The sequence below is a fragment of the Chiloscyllium punctatum genome, chromosome 36 (genome assembly GCF_047496795.1).
Source record: "Chiloscyllium punctatum isolate Juve2018m chromosome 36, sChiPun1.3, whole genome shotgun sequence".
In the NCBI taxonomy this organism is placed as follows: Eukaryota; Metazoa; Chordata; class Chondrichthyes; order Orectolobiformes; family Hemiscylliidae; genus Chiloscyllium; species Chiloscyllium punctatum.
In genome coordinates, this window is record NC_092774.1 from 2,110,118 (window position 1) to 2,125,442 (window position 15,325).

A 15,325-nucleotide genomic window follows, 5' to 3' on the forward strand; every position below is an offset into this window, starting at 1 on the left:
CAATATAAATGCCACCAACAAATCTGTGAAATAAAGTGATTGATCATGAATCAAATGGTCCGTTGAATTTTATTGCAAATTGTTTGGATTGCAAATCAGTCTGTGGTGACTGTCTTAATTAAAGTATGCAAACATGGAAGAGATACAGACCTATCTGAAATTCTCCCAACCAATCCAATCCTTATCGATACAGTCATTTTGTTTTGTAACCTTGACCAGACCAGTTTGGATTAGATTCAGCCTCACAGCTTGACCATTACCTCTCTGGTCTGATTCTAGTAGCCAAGACTTACAATGTATCATCTGACTCAGAAAGACTGCAGAATTGGAAATGGGTGAAAGGGATGGACAGGGATACAGCAGCCAGATATCTTCAATTGAACCAGTAGGTTCAACCCTTTCACTGATGTGGTGCTGAGAAAGGTTAAAGAAGCAGAACACAGAAATTCAAATTCAGCAAGTGTAGGATGAGATTCCTGTGCAGTCGAAATGAAAATAATATCGTTTGTCCGTCTCCTGGAACAATATTAGTCAATGACAGGGCACTCCGTGTCCACAAGAAAGATGCTGGTGGAATCCTTTTTTAAAATAATTTTTAGGAATGATATATTGAATTAGTTACAATCACCCAATAATATCAGCATTTCTCAATTTCACTCATTGAGGCTTTATTATTGGAGGTAACCTGTAATGGGGGGACTGTGACATGTTCAGACATGGCCAATCGTAGAAGGCAGGGATGAGCAACTCATAAACATTAGAATGTTTGAATTCAACACAGTGCAAAACAAAACTCAGTCTAAAATCATTGACTGCACATCAAAATATGTTTTTAAAGCTTTTGACGATATCCTATGACAGGCCTGAACACAATCAATCTCAATCCATCAGTCAGTTGAAAGGAAATTAGTTTTTATTCTATGACAGGATGTGACCATTGCCTGTTAAAGCCAGCCTTTGTAGCTTAATCCTAATTGTCCTTGGTAATTGTAAGCAGCCTTCTTGCACATATGACCATCTAGTTGCTTTTTAAATGCTGTAATTGTACCAGTCTCCACCAATTCCTCTGGAAGCTCATTCCTTACAAGCACCACCCTCTCCGTGAAAAAGTTACCACTCAGATCCCTTATGAATATTTTCCCTCTAGTTCTGTACTCCCCCACCCCAGGAAAAAGACTTGACTATTGACTCTATCCATGCCCCTCATGATTTTATCAACCTCCATAAGCCTCTGATGCTCCACTGAAAACAGCCCCAGCCCATTCAGCTGCTCCCTATAGCTCAAACCCTCCAACCCTGGCAACATCCTTATAAATATCTTCTGAACCAATAAATGTTCACCATCTGGTTTAATAAAAGGCCAGGGGGAGAAGCAAGAACCTTGTAAATTCAAAACGTGCTTATTCCTGTCAGGCTGACACTGTGTGCTGAACATCAACTGAAGAAATCCAATGGATCCCAGTGTTCCCTGATAGTTTTGGCCCAGACCCAAGTATTAATTGTATTTAAATAGTGCCTTGAATACAGTGAAGTGTATCAATCTGCTTCACTTCAAACATACAGAAGAAAAATGTTAGGTCACGACGCAGTGACAGCAGTGTGTTCTGTGTCCAAAGTACACTGCAACATCTCAACAAGCCTCCATCCCAGAAATGTCTACCAGCTGGAAGGTCAAAGAACAGTGCCCCGTCAATTCCCCTCCCAGCCACACACCGTCTGACCTCCAACTACATTGAAACTTCATAAATGTTGCACAGTCACAATTCAGGAACTCATTTCATAACAACTAGACTGGAGCTCGACCTACCCCAGATGCACTGCAGCTTACCACCACACCTTCCAGGACAGTTAAGGATGGGAAGCAAATGCTGAAAAAGCACTCTCATATACCAGCATGGATGGAGGTGTGGTTAATGGACAGAAAGCAAAGGGATAAGAGAAAAACCAGGTTGCTGCAGCTATTCACGATCTGTATCACTGACATAGATGAAGAGAGAGTTGTAGGCCTGCAAAAGATTCCCGAGATAGGAGGATGTGAGACAACAGAGACATTTGGACAAAGATACACCACATAAAATTGAGGCAATCCTAGCTCAGTGCAACTGGAAAAGAAACATTGATTCAGTATGTTCTACGTCACAACATGATGCACAGAATCACAAGAAGCCTGTGAATAAACAAGGAGAAAGTGAGGACTGTAGATGCTGAAGATCACAGTCAAGAGTGTGGTGCTAGAAAAGCACAGCAGGTCAGGCACTATCTGAGGAGTATCGACGTTTTGGGCATAAGCCCTTCAAACAAGTCTTGATTCAATTGTTCCTTTATCTAATGATTTCATATCTGTCTCTCTTACTGCCCTTCATAAATCACAGATGCCTTGTATTAACATCGTCACATCAAAAGGTCAATCACACCCACAGCTCAATTGCAGTCCCCACTGTGAATGCACTGACCGTACTTACAGGGAACAGATTACAATGATTTCTGCCGTGTTCTTTTTGCCTGCACAATGTTTTCTTGATCAAGATGTAAAATCAAAGAAATGCAAGATAATGTTTCAACTGTCCTGGGAATTTTTAATGTTGATTTACTCCCACGAAGAATGATCTCATTGCAACATATACAATTCAGACAAGCTGGACAGAGAATTCTGGAGCAACTCTGTAGTTCAGGCAGCAACCGCAGAGAAAGAAACAGAATTAATGTTTCCAGTCTGGGATGAACTGTTCTGAAGGAGACCAAAGGGTCATGGTCTCAGGATACAGGCTCGGCCATTTTGGACTGAGATCAGAAGAACTTTCCTCAGAGGGAGGGAGACCTGTGGAATTCTCTGCCCCAAAGATTGGAGAGGTCATTTTCACTGAATACAGTTAACAAGGAAATAGATCGATTTCTGGGGGCTAAAGGTGTAAATGGGTATTAGAAGAGAAGGGGAATGACATTGAGATAGAGGATCAGCATGATCAGACTGAATGACCAAAATGGCCTGATTCTGCTCCAAGTTTCTATTTCTTATATTTCAGCTTCAGTTCAGATTCATTCAATATCAGCTGGAGATTTTACAGGTTAAAAAGGATTCAAAATTAAATTCCGTCTTGTCCTTACTTCATATTGATCATGATCAATGCAAAACTGTCTTAAGTAAAATTGTGAGGGTTACTGACAACAACCAATAGCCATTCTTCTGAGGTTTTTCCTTTCTTATTCCCAGAAATGTCTATATTTATCCAAAATCCTTCTATTGTGGAGATTTGGATCAATAAGACTGCTACTGTGGAGTGTGCAGTGGTCTGTTCTGATCCAAGCCAGGTTCAGATCTCCTGGGAAGTGAGCGGTAAGAAGAGACATGAAGTGATTAAGACTCAGCGGCTAATACAAGAAGGAAGCTTACCCACGGTCATCAGTCAACTCCAAACCAGTGTTGAGGAGTGGGAGAGTGGGGTCGATTTTGTCTGCTCTGCCCAAAGTGCTCCCTCCTCCTCCACTGTGTCAAAACGAACAAGGAGCTTAAAAGGTCAGTAAGAAACTAAAAAAATTACATGACCTGGTTAACCTCAAAGGAAAGAGTTTAATACCTTCTTTTGTCTGTTGGTTCCAGCTCCACCAAAAAGTCCCAAAGTCAGACTGCTGCCTCCTTCAGCCCAAGAGATCAAGAATCACAGCAGAGTTACACTCGAGTGTGTGATCACTGGATTTTACCCAGACAGCATACAGGTCTCCTGGGAGAAGGATGGCAGCCTGATCTCCTCCAACACCCGTGCTGGCCCCACTGCTCTGGAGCAGACAGAGACATTCAGTGTCAGGCACTACCTGAGTGTGAGCACAGAGGAGTGGTGGAAAGGCTCAGTCTTCACCTGTGCAGTGAGTCATCCACCCTCCAACTTTAACAGCAGGAAGGAGGTGAAGAATGTTCAAGGTAGGTGCTGGACCTGACTCCAACATTGACACACTTGTCTCTTCATTACTATAACCTGTAATTGGGCCAGTCATGTTTAATGCTAACAGTAATGATGTACATTATTGTAGTTATGTGAATGGGAAACTAATCTTAAGATCAGGGCAACTGAAGAAAGAAAAACACAATTGCCCTTTGTGTAACTCCTTCCACAAGTTCAGAACTCCAAAGCACTTGACAATCCAGCCAATCCTAGTACTTTGGAAGTATAATGACTCTTCTAATGCATGGTACAGTCAATTACTTTGCACCCAGCAATGTTCAGACAATCAGGAAAGAAAGCTTTATTGCTTTTGTTTGAAGAGTGTTGTATTATCTAAGATATGGATGAGATCTCCCAGTTCTTGTCTTCAAGTTAGTGGTTGTGGGATCTTCTTGTTCCACTTGATTGGGCAGACATAGCATTGCCACATCCAGCAGTGCAGCATTGCCTTAGTATTGATACCGATGTGTTGTACAGATTGAGAGTGGTCTTTGGACACATATAACCTAGTAATCTGGATGAGAACGTCCGACCAAGGAGTTAAAGCTGAAATGTTCAGCTAATAATCCAGAGAACTGATATGAATGCTCTCCAAGACATTTTGACAATCTGAATTCATATTAAGTTTGGAAATGAAAAAGTTGACATCAGTAAAATAGACTGGGAAGTTTACTTTAACTCTTACGTGACTAGACTCTCTGTGACTGCAGGAAATGGGTCATGGTATGAAACTGTAGCAGCACATGATAGTGTCCAAAGTTCAAGTCAGCTGCTACTTGTTCCTTTCCTACTGCCTCCAAAATGTTGACTTGTGCAAGAAATCTTTCAGCATCTACTTACATTGTTGCCATGATCTGCTTTTGTAATTTCCCATGAGAACCTGCTCCAGAAGTTGACCACTCATCAAAATATTGGTTCCCCATTTTAGTTCTGAATTGACCCCTGACCCACATCCAGGGCAAGTCCTCTAGTCTGACTATTCTGCTCAAGGCGTGAAAACTTGAGTTTGCATTTAAATAGCGCGTTGAATAGAATGAAGTTTAGCAAAATGCTTCATTTCAAAAAGAGAGGATAAAAATGTTGGACCAAGACACAGTGTCAGCAGTGTGTTCTGTATACAAAAGGCATTGTTGAATGGACAGGAAGCAAGGTGCAGGGATAAGAGAAATACCAGTTGGCTGTAGCTATTTACAATTTACATCACTGACTTGGAAAAAGAGAGAGTTTTAGGTCTGGCAAAGGTTACAGAGATAGAAGGACGTGAGACGACAGAGACATTTGAACAAGGATACCACATTTAAAATTGAAGTAATCCCAGTACCTGGAAAAGAGACATTCACATTGATTCAGCATCCAAGATGGAGGATGGGAAAAATTTCTGGCTGTAACAGGCTGCTCCTTTTTTGAGGTGTTTTAGGTGTTAGAGGTGATTTCCTCGAATTCCAGGAGCAGCAGTGGCTGTTTGATATGCTGTTGGATTGTTTTGGAACTTTGGAGAGAAGAAAAGTCAAAACAACAGCAGTTTTCAAAGGGAGAGGAACAGACAAAGGCAGCACATGGTCAGGCAGTGCAGGAGAGAGACAGAGAGAGAGAGAGAGAAAAACCCTCACCACTCAGTGAGACAGCAGTGAAACTGCGCAGTTACTGTCTTTGCTGTTTGAATTAACAAACGGTGAGATGTACAACTGATCTTGGAGGAACCTGTTTGGGAGAGGTGACAGCACAGAAACAGGTAAGTAAATAGATTTAAGCGTGGTCTTACAGTAAGTCTTCAGTTATGAGTAAGAGTGGGTTCTTTCTTGATTATATGTTTTATTGAGATATGTCTCTTGATTAAACTTAAACATAGAAGCCATAAGTATTAAGTTAGCCTGGAGCAGTGTTTTGTAGAGGAATAAGACAAAGTTATTTTCTGGATCTGTAGATAGAAAAAAGCAAAAATGGCCTTTAGTAGAGTGATGTGCTTTTCTTGTCGGATGTGGGAGTTTACGGAGAGTTTACCTGTTACTGAGGATTATATCTGCAATAAATGCTGTTGGTTGCAAATCGTATCAGATCGAATGGATCGGTTGGAGAGACAGTTAGAGGCAATGAGGAATTAATAAGATCAAGAGGGTGTGATGGATAGCCATTATAGGAAGGGAGAAAAGTTGCAAATACAGTCACATAGATGGGTTAACTCCAGGAAAGGTAAGAGAGATAAGCAGGTAATGCATGGGTCTTTTGTGGCTATCTCCATTTCAAATAAGTATGCTGTTTTGGAAAATGTAAGGGGTGATGGATTTTCAGGGGATTGTAGCACAAACAGCAAGTTTCTGGTATTGAGACTGGCTCTAATGCAATGAGGGGTACATCGGGTTCCAAGCGATCAATTGTGTACGGAGATTCTCTAGTCTGAGGCTCGGACAGATGTTTCTGTGGCCAGGAGCAAAACATCAGAATGGTGTGTTGCCTCCCTGGTGCCAGGATCAAGGATGTCTCAGGGAGGATACAGAATGTTCTTAAGGGGGAGAGGGCCCAGTAGGAGGTCATTGTACACATTGGAACCAACGACATAGGAAGGGAAATGGATGAAATTCTGAAGAGAGAATATAGAGAGTTAGGCAGGAATGTAAAAAGGAGGTCCTCAAGAGTCGTAATATCTGGATTACTTCTGTGCTATGAGCTAGTGAGGATAGGAATAGGAGGATAGAGCAGATGAATGCTTGGCTGAAGAGCTGGTGCATGGGAGAAGGAGTCACATTTTTGGGACATTGGAATCTCTTCTGGGGTAGAAGTGACCTGTACAAGAAGGACGGATTCAACCTGAATTGGAAGGGGGATAATATACTGGCAGGGTGATTTGCTAGAGCTTCTTGGGCGGATTTAAACTCGTAAGGTGGGGGGTTGCGACCAGGGAGATAGTGAGGAAACAGATCAATCTGAGATTGGTACAGTTGAGAACAGAAGCGAGTCAAACAGTAAGGGCAGGCAGGGACAAAGCAGAGAACAAGGTAGGACTGATAAATTAAACTGCATTTATTTCAATGGAAGAGGCCGAATAGGGAAGGCAGATGAACTCCGGGCATGGTTAGGAACATGGGACTGGGATATCATAGCAATTACAGAAACATGGCTCAGGGATGGACAGGACTGGCAGCTTCACATTCCAGGATAAAAACATTATAGGAAGGACCGAAAGGGAGGCAAGAGAGGAGGGGGAGTGGTGTTTTTGATAAGGGATAGCATTACAGCTGTACGCGGGTGGATATTCCCACAACTACATCCTGGGAAGTTAATTGGATTGAACGGAGAAATAAGAAAGGGATGATCACCATATTGGGATTGTATTATGGAACCCCTCATAGTTAGCGGGAAATTGAGAAACAAATTTGTAAGGAGATCTCAGTTATCTGTAAGAATAATAGGGTGGTTATGGTAGGGGATTTTAACTTTCCAAACAAAGACTGGAACTGCCATTTTTTAAGGGTTGAGATGGAGAAGAATTTATTAAGTGTGTACAAGAAAATCTTCTGATTCAGTATGTAGATGTATCAACAAGAGAAGGTGCAAAACTTGACCTACTCTTAGGAAATAAGGTAGGGCAGATGACTGAGGTGTCAGTGGGGAAGCACTTTGGGGCCAGCGGCCATAATTCTATTAGTTTTAAAATCGTGATGGAAAAGGGTAAAGAAGTTGAAGTTCTAAAATGGAGGAAAGCTAATTTTGATGGTATTAGGCAAGAACTTTCAAAAGCTGATTGGGACAGATGTTCGAAGGTAAAGGGATGGCTGGAAAATGGGAAGCCTTCAGAAATGAGATCACAAGAGTCCAGAAACAGTATATTCCTGTTAGGGTAAAAGGCAAGGCTGGTAGATGTAGGGAATGCTGGATTCAGGGTTTGGTTGAGAAAAAGAAGGAAGCGTATGTCAGATATAGACAGGATAGATCGAGTGAATCCTCAGATGAATAGAAAGGCAGTTGGAGTATACTAAAGAGGGAAATCAGGAGGGCAAAAAGGGGACATGAGATAGCTTTGGCAAATAGGTTTAAGGAGAATCCAAGGGGTTTTTATGAATACATTAAGGACAAAAGGGTAACGAGGGAGACAATAGGACCTCTCAAAGATCAGCAAGTCAGCCTTTGTGTGGAGTCGCAGGAGATGTGGGAGATACTAAACGAGTATTTTGCATCAGTGTTCATTGTAGAAAAGGACACAGAAGACATAGAATGTAGGGAAATAGATGGTGACATATTGAAAAATGTCAATATTACAGAAGAGGAAGTGCTGGATGTCTTGAAATGCATAAAATGGATAAATTCCCAGGACCTGATCAGGTGTTATATGATCGATAGTCACAGGTGAGGTGCTGGAAGATTGGAGGTTGGTTAACGTGGTGCTACTATTTAAGAAAGGTGGTAAGGACAAGCCAGGGAACTATAGATGGTGAGCATGACTTTGTTGGTGGGCCAGTTGTTGGATGGAATCCTGGGGGACAAGATGTACATATTTTTGGATAGGCAAGGACTGATTAGGGATAGTCAACATGATTTTGTGCGTGGGAATTCATGCCTCACAAACTTGATTGAGTTTTTTGAAGATTTAACAAAGAGGATTGATGAGGGCAGAACGGTATGTGTGATCTATATGGACTTCAGGAAGGCGTCCAACAAGGTTCCTCATGGGAGACTGGTGAGCAAGGTTAGATCTCATGGAATACAGAAAGAACTAGCCATTTGGATACAGAACTGGCTCAAAGGTAGAAAACAGAGGGAGGTGGTGCAGGGTTGCTTTTCAGACTGGAGGCCTGTGACGAGTGGAGTGCCACAAGGATTGGTGCTGGGTCCACAACCTTTCTTCATTTATATAAGTCATTTGGATGTGAGCATAAGAGGTACGGTTAGTACGTTTACAGAAGACACCAAAATTGGAGGTGTAGTGGACAGCAAAGAAGGTTTCCTCAGATTACAACAGGATCTTGACCAGATGGGCTAATGGACTGAGAAGTGGCAGATGGAATTTAATTTAGATAAATGTGAGGTGCTGCATTTTGGGAAAACAAAACTTAGCAGGACTTATACACTTCATGGTAAGGTCCTAGGGAGTGTTGCTGAACAAAGAGACCTTGGAGTGTAGGTTCGAAAAGTTACTCACACCCACTGCTGAATTGTAGGAGAGCAAGGGGTCATGGTCTCAGCTACAGGGTAGGCCATTTTGGACTGAACTGAGAAGAACTTTCTTCAGAGGCTGGTGAACCTGTGGAGTTCTCAGAATCCTCAGAAAGCTGGGGAGGTCGTGTCACTGAACATGGTTAACAAGAAAATAGAGGTTAAGGGTATAAATGGGAATGGGAAGAGAGAAGGGAAATGGCATTGAGATAGAGGATCAGCATGATCAGACTGAATGAACCAAATGGCATGTTCCTGCTCCAAGTTTCTATTTTTAACGTTCTAGCTGCAGTGTAGCTTCATTCAATGTCAGATGGAGATTTTACAGGTTAAAAAGGATTCAAAGTTAAATTCCGTCTTGTCCTTACTTCATATTGATCATGATCAATGCAAAACTGTCTTAAATAAAATTGTGAGGGTTACTGACAACAACCAATAGCCATTCTTCTGAGGTTTTTCCTTTCTTATTCCCAGAAATGTCTATATTTCTCCGAAATCCTTCTATTGTGGAGATTTGGATCAATAAGACTGCTACTGTGGAGTGTGCAGTGGTCTGTTCTGATCCAAGCCAGGTTCAGATCTCCTGGGAAGTGAGCGGTAAGAAGAGACATGAAGTGATTAAGACTCAGCGGCTAATACAAGAAGGAAGCTTACCCACGGTCATCAGTCAACTCCAAACCAGTGTTGAGGAGTGGGAGAGTGGGGTCGATTTTGTCTGCTCTGCCCAAAGTGCTTCCTCATCCTCACCAATGTCAAAGCAAATACGTGGAGTAAAAGGTAGGCAATCAGATCAGAACTTAAATACCTGAACTTGTTAATCCCGTGAGAAATGATGAAATAGCTTTCTCGTTTGCCCATCTGTTCCAGTTGAGCCAAAAAGTCCCAAGGTCAGACTGCTGCTTGTACCATCGCAAGAGAGCAAGAATAAAAACACAGTCACATTTGAGTGTGTGATCACTGAGTTCTACCCAGACCTCGTATACGTCTCCTGGGAGAAAGACAGCACTCTGATCTCCTCCAACACCAGCGCTGGACTGACTGCTCTAGAACAGGCACAGACATTTCGTGTCAGACATTACCTGACTGTGAGTGCAGAGGAGTGGAGGAAAGGCTCAGCTGTCGTCTGTACAGTGTTTCATCCCCCCTCCAACTCCACCATCAGTGCCACACTGAAGAACATCGAAGGTAGGGTGTTGGGCGTAATTCCAACATGGAAATCATTTATCCTCACTGCTGTAAACTCTATTAGGATCATTCAGCTTCAACATGAACAATGTACATGTCATAGTCATACTGGGTTTGTCGTGCCTTTCACAAAGTCAATATGTTCCAAAATACTTCACTGTTGATCAAATGTGTTTTTAGCAGTGCAGTTATTGTTCCAATGTAAGAAATATATGAACTAATTTCTGCACAATAAGGGCCCACAAACAGCAATATAATAATAACCAGAGATGGGGGGAGAGTGGCCACAGAGGAGACCTCCCTTTCTCTTGTCTGAACTTGCAGCCAGGAGATCTCTTTGGTCTGTGTGATGAGGGGCCTTCTGATTAATGTTTTGTGTAAAAGACGGCATGTCTGGCAGCACAACATCCCTCAGGACTGGTATTGGGGAGACCTGTCGGGATGATGAGCTCAGGTCTTTTGAGTGGGGTTTGAAAATAAAACCTTTGTTGAGAAAGGAGAAATCCCTGACAATGTTCAAAGGTACACAAGTACAGCCCGAAACGTCGATTTCGCTGCTCATTGGATGCTGCCTGAACTGCTGTGCTCTTCCAGCACCACTAATCCAGTAAGTACAGTTAGTAATCCAGAGAATATGGTTCAAATTTCAGGCAGTTTCAGAATTTGAATTCAACTAAAGATTGGAAATAAAATGTCAGAATTAGAAAAATTAACCGTGAAGCTGTGGGAATTTGAGAAAAACCGAATTGGTTTGTAGTTCTTTCTTTAGAGACAGATACTAGCTGTTCGTACTCCTTCAGCCCTGTAGGAGGCTTGTCACCATCGGTGTTCCCAAGGGCACCGGTTCTGAGTCCTCTTCTGTTTGACATTTACATAAAAGATCGAGATGAGAACATGGAAAGCATGGTTAGTAAAATTAGTAGTACATCAGACAGTGAAGAAGGTTTGCTAAGGTTTCAAAGGGATCTTTATCAAATAGGTCAATGGGCTGAAAAAATGGCTGGAGTTCAATGTGGATAAATACGAGCTATTACACTTTGGTACAACAAATAATGGTAGGGCTGATGCAATGAATGGGAGGGCCTTGGGTAATGTTGTAGAAAAGAGGAACTGAAGAGTCCAGGTACATAATTCTTTGATGTTTGCATCACATGAGACAGGTCGGTTAAAAAGATATTTAGCATACTTGCCTTCATTACTCAGCCCTTTGAGTCTCAGAGTTGGGAAGCCATGTTGAGGTTGTATGGGACATTCATGAGACCACTTCTGAAATCCCTGTCCAGTTCTGGTTGCCCAGTTAGAGGAAGGGTATTATTCAGCTGGAGAGGGTTCAGAAGAGATTTACCAGGATATTGCTGGGTCTGGAAGATTTGAGTTACAAAGAAGACTGGATCAGCAGGAACTTTTTCCACTGTCGGAAGTTGAGAGGCGACCTGATAGAAGTTTATAAAATAATGAGGGGAACAGACAGAGTTAATGATAGTTATCTTTTCCCAATAATGGGGGATTTCAAGAGTGTGGTGTATATTTAAGATGAGAGGAGAGAGATTTTAAAAGGACAAGAAAGGTAAAATGTACACAACAATGTCACTGATTCATAACTGCCCTCTGAAAGAGTTGAGGAAGTTATTAGTTGTATGTCTGGTGGTGAGCATGAATTGTCATCTTTACAAGTGGCACACACATCCCACTGGGGAGTTAGGATAATAATTGTCGTTCTCCTCCCAGATGAATGTTTGGATTCCAGAATCTCGGTCACCATAAGCAAGCCTCCATTTGAAGAGATCTGGAGGAACAGAACAGCAACCATTCTTTGTGAGGTACTTCACACTGATTTAGAGGGAGTCAGGGTAACCTGGAAAGTCGATGGAATCATGAGACAAGATGGAGTGAAGACCCAGAGTCCCAAGAAGAATGGACATAAAGAGATCATCTTCAGTAGACTTACAGTCCCTGCTGCAGAATGGGAGAGTGGGGTAGAGTGTATGTGTTTGGTGGAGGACAGAAGTTTGCCAACGCCAGAGAAGAGGTCAATCAGGAAAGCCCAAGGTACGTGTTCATGGAACTGTGCATCTAATCCTAGTAAATGAAGTGATTTAATTCCAGAATGCTGAGCAGCCTAACTCTGGTTGTCAGACTATGTTACAAGCCCAGCGATGTGTGCGAGCTCCATCAAGAAACTGAATAGATGAAACCTGAAATCACCACAGCAGCCTTGGTGTGAATCACACTAGCTCCTAGGGAATGGATTGATGGCAATAGGATAGACAGAGAGGGATAAGCAGCATTTTCAACATTAACATCCCATCAATCCAACACTGGACTGTAAGGGAGATTGGTCAGTCTGAGGTGTAGGCTGGATCTGAGCGAATCCACGTTGAGGAAAAGGAGAAAGAGCAGAGAGCACCACATGAGAATAATGTCTGAAACCTCCCTGTTGACCTCAGGACGTGGTTCTCCATGGTTTATCTCAGAAACAGTACACTTTGAAAAGATGCCATTTGCTCTATCTTGTCACTGCCAGCTCTTTGAAATAGCTCTTCAAATGATCCCATGAATCATCAGCCCCATCTCAGCAACCTTATCATTCACAACTTTTCAATTTTCTGTCCAATTCCCTGGTGAATGTTACTCTTTAATTTGCTTGTACCCTCTTTCACACTGTGCATTCCAAGTTATCATAAAGAACAGAACAAATCAAATTCAATTAATACCCCACCAGTTCATTTGCCATTCCTCTGAAATGTCTGTTCTGACTCGCTTGTCACTGGAAACAGTTTCTCCATGTTTAATCCATTTAAATCACTCATGGTTTGAAGGAATTTAATTAATTTGAAGAACAGCACAGCTCCATTAATGATTTGGACACTCTTTCTGAAAAGGTGATCCTCACTCATGATGAGACAATGAACAAGATTGAAGATCCCATCCTTGCACAACCTCCCCGAAAAATCAACAGGAAAAGAAATGCTTTTAGTTCCTGATCTCAGAGGAATTCCTGGGGATGCAGAAATTGCTGAGTTTTGTGTTAATACACAAACGTGTCAGGTAAATACAGACTGAGTGAAATATGAAGTCTCACCTCCATTTTCTCTGTTTACAGTTGATGTTAAGACTCAGCCTCAAGTCTTTCTCCTGCCCCCTTCACTGGATGAGATGGAGTCTGCTCACACTGCGACCCTGGTTTGCCTGGTCACTGGATTCTCTCCCGCAGAGATCGACCTGGTTTGGATGGCCAATGATACCCTTCTGAAGACAGGGTTCATGCATCAGCCAGTGACTGAGGACAGCAGAGGTGGCTGGAATTCAGGCAGTCACTTGACGGTCTCTGCAGAGGAGTGGAACAGCGGCACCACGTATTCCTGTGTGGTGGGACACGAGTCAGTTACAGCAAATGTGTTCAGAAGCATTAATAAATCTCACAGTAAACCCAACCTGGTTAATGTCTCACTTGTTCTAACTGATAGCTATAACTCCTGTTCATAACATCTGCTGATTTATACAATCACCCATTTATATAATCCCTGTAAATGGATGGTTAACACAACCAGAAAACTGTTGTGAGCACTTTGAAACCTCTCTTCTGGTAGCAATGTGCTTCAAACATGAACAAATTCCAACATTGCTCAGAACTTGAGAGTAAAAATAAATCTTTAAATCAGCCAACATTGTTTTCTCCAAATACCTGAGATCCTCAGGTTTTTTTGAAATGTTTTGTGTGCTGCCCCTGATTATGTATGAAATATCTGTGAATCTCCGCAGAATGTTAATTGTATGTCAATGTACTGATCAAATTTCAATAAACCTGACATGAAAAGTTTCAGTGTTAGTTTAAAGTGATCATTGTTGATGGGTTTGGGAGAAAATAAATCAATAACTTGGGACATGAGCTGTGGTGAATGCAGCATGTTCAGAGTGAAAGGTATTTTTGAATCTTTACTTGACAAAGCTCTCCCACTCCACTGTGATTTCCTTACCTTACATCTTGGTTGATTTTAGACGAATTGATGTGAACAATTGCTGTGATTAGTCCACACTTTGATTATCATCATGTCATAGCAGTACTTGCCTTTAGTCTCTTGATTTCTCCATTTCAAATTGCAGACAGTAAGTTTCTACAATAAAAGCTTGATAATAACCAGATCATCTGCTTTTTGCTGTTGGCTGAGAGATAAATGATGACTGGCTGAGACACTGAAGAGAATCGCCCAACTCTTTTGAAATGGCCATGAGATCATAGACATCAACCTCATCAGGAGGTACCTTCTTCTCCACTCGCAACACTTTCTCAATCTTACATTGGAGTGTCAACTTAGCTGAGGATCACAAGGATCAGTGATGAAACTTGAACCCACGGTCCTGTGACCCACAAGCAAAAGTGCTCACGACCAAACCACATCACGGTGATTCATGAATTGTAGGCTTTCAGACTCATTTCATCCCTCACATCACCACCGACAAGTCTTTGTGTCATTGAGCAGATGTTCTATTCTACAATTGATATTACAAGGTAGTTTTGTGTCTCGTATAATATTAGGTCAAATAAAACATTCTCTCGAATCAAAAAGAAAGACGTATTTGAAGTTTTCAAGGATATCATCCTGACTGTGGGGATAATCTCAGAGTGCTGCACAAGAGACTTGTTTGTTTGCTGGTCATTGAGTGTTATTAGTGCCAAGGAGGCAGAAACTTGAGTGTTACAGCCTGTAGATTAGATAATGCACCAGAGAAACCGAGAACTGACAGAGTTGGAAAGATTAAGATTTTGGAAACAATTTAATGTTCATGTTGTTTGTTTCTGCATTCCTTTGGGACAAACAATGAATGTGACGAAGAGAGAGAGAGAGAGAGAGAGAGAAACAATGAGAGTGACAATGAAACAAAGAAGGGAGAGAATCAGCGAAGGCCAGATGGAAGACAGTGAAAGAGGGAGGAAGATAGAGCCAATGGTCGAGACAAAATCAGACAGATTGAGAATGAGAGAAAGCTTTTCTAAAAGTTTCCTGCCCCTAGTGCAGCTCTACCATGGTTTCCTCCTTAATTGTATTATCCTC

At 41.9% G+C, this 15,325-nt stretch overlaps 1 protein-coding gene across 1 annotated transcript in view; it reads left to right on the top strand.

The window, feature by feature from the left end:
- Positions 1-14,094, top strand: part of LOC140461071 (uncharacterized) — a 37,617-nt gene extending 23,523 nt beyond the window's left edge. Inside the window, exons 7-12 of the mRNA XM_072555855.1 lie at positions 3,155-3,514; positions 3,599-3,916; positions 9,561-9,863; positions 9,954-10,271; positions 12,000-12,320; positions 13,375-14,094. Of these exons, the coding sequence (XP_072411956.1) occupies positions 3,155-3,514; positions 3,599-3,916; positions 9,561-9,863; positions 9,954-10,271; positions 12,000-12,320; positions 13,375-13,757 (2,003 nt within the window). The 3' untranslated portion in view covers positions 13,758-14,094. The remainder of the gene's footprint in view (positions 1-3,154; positions 3,515-3,598; positions 3,917-9,560; positions 9,864-9,953; positions 10,272-11,999; positions 12,321-13,374) is intronic.
- Positions 14,095-15,325: the final 1,231 nt, after the last annotated feature.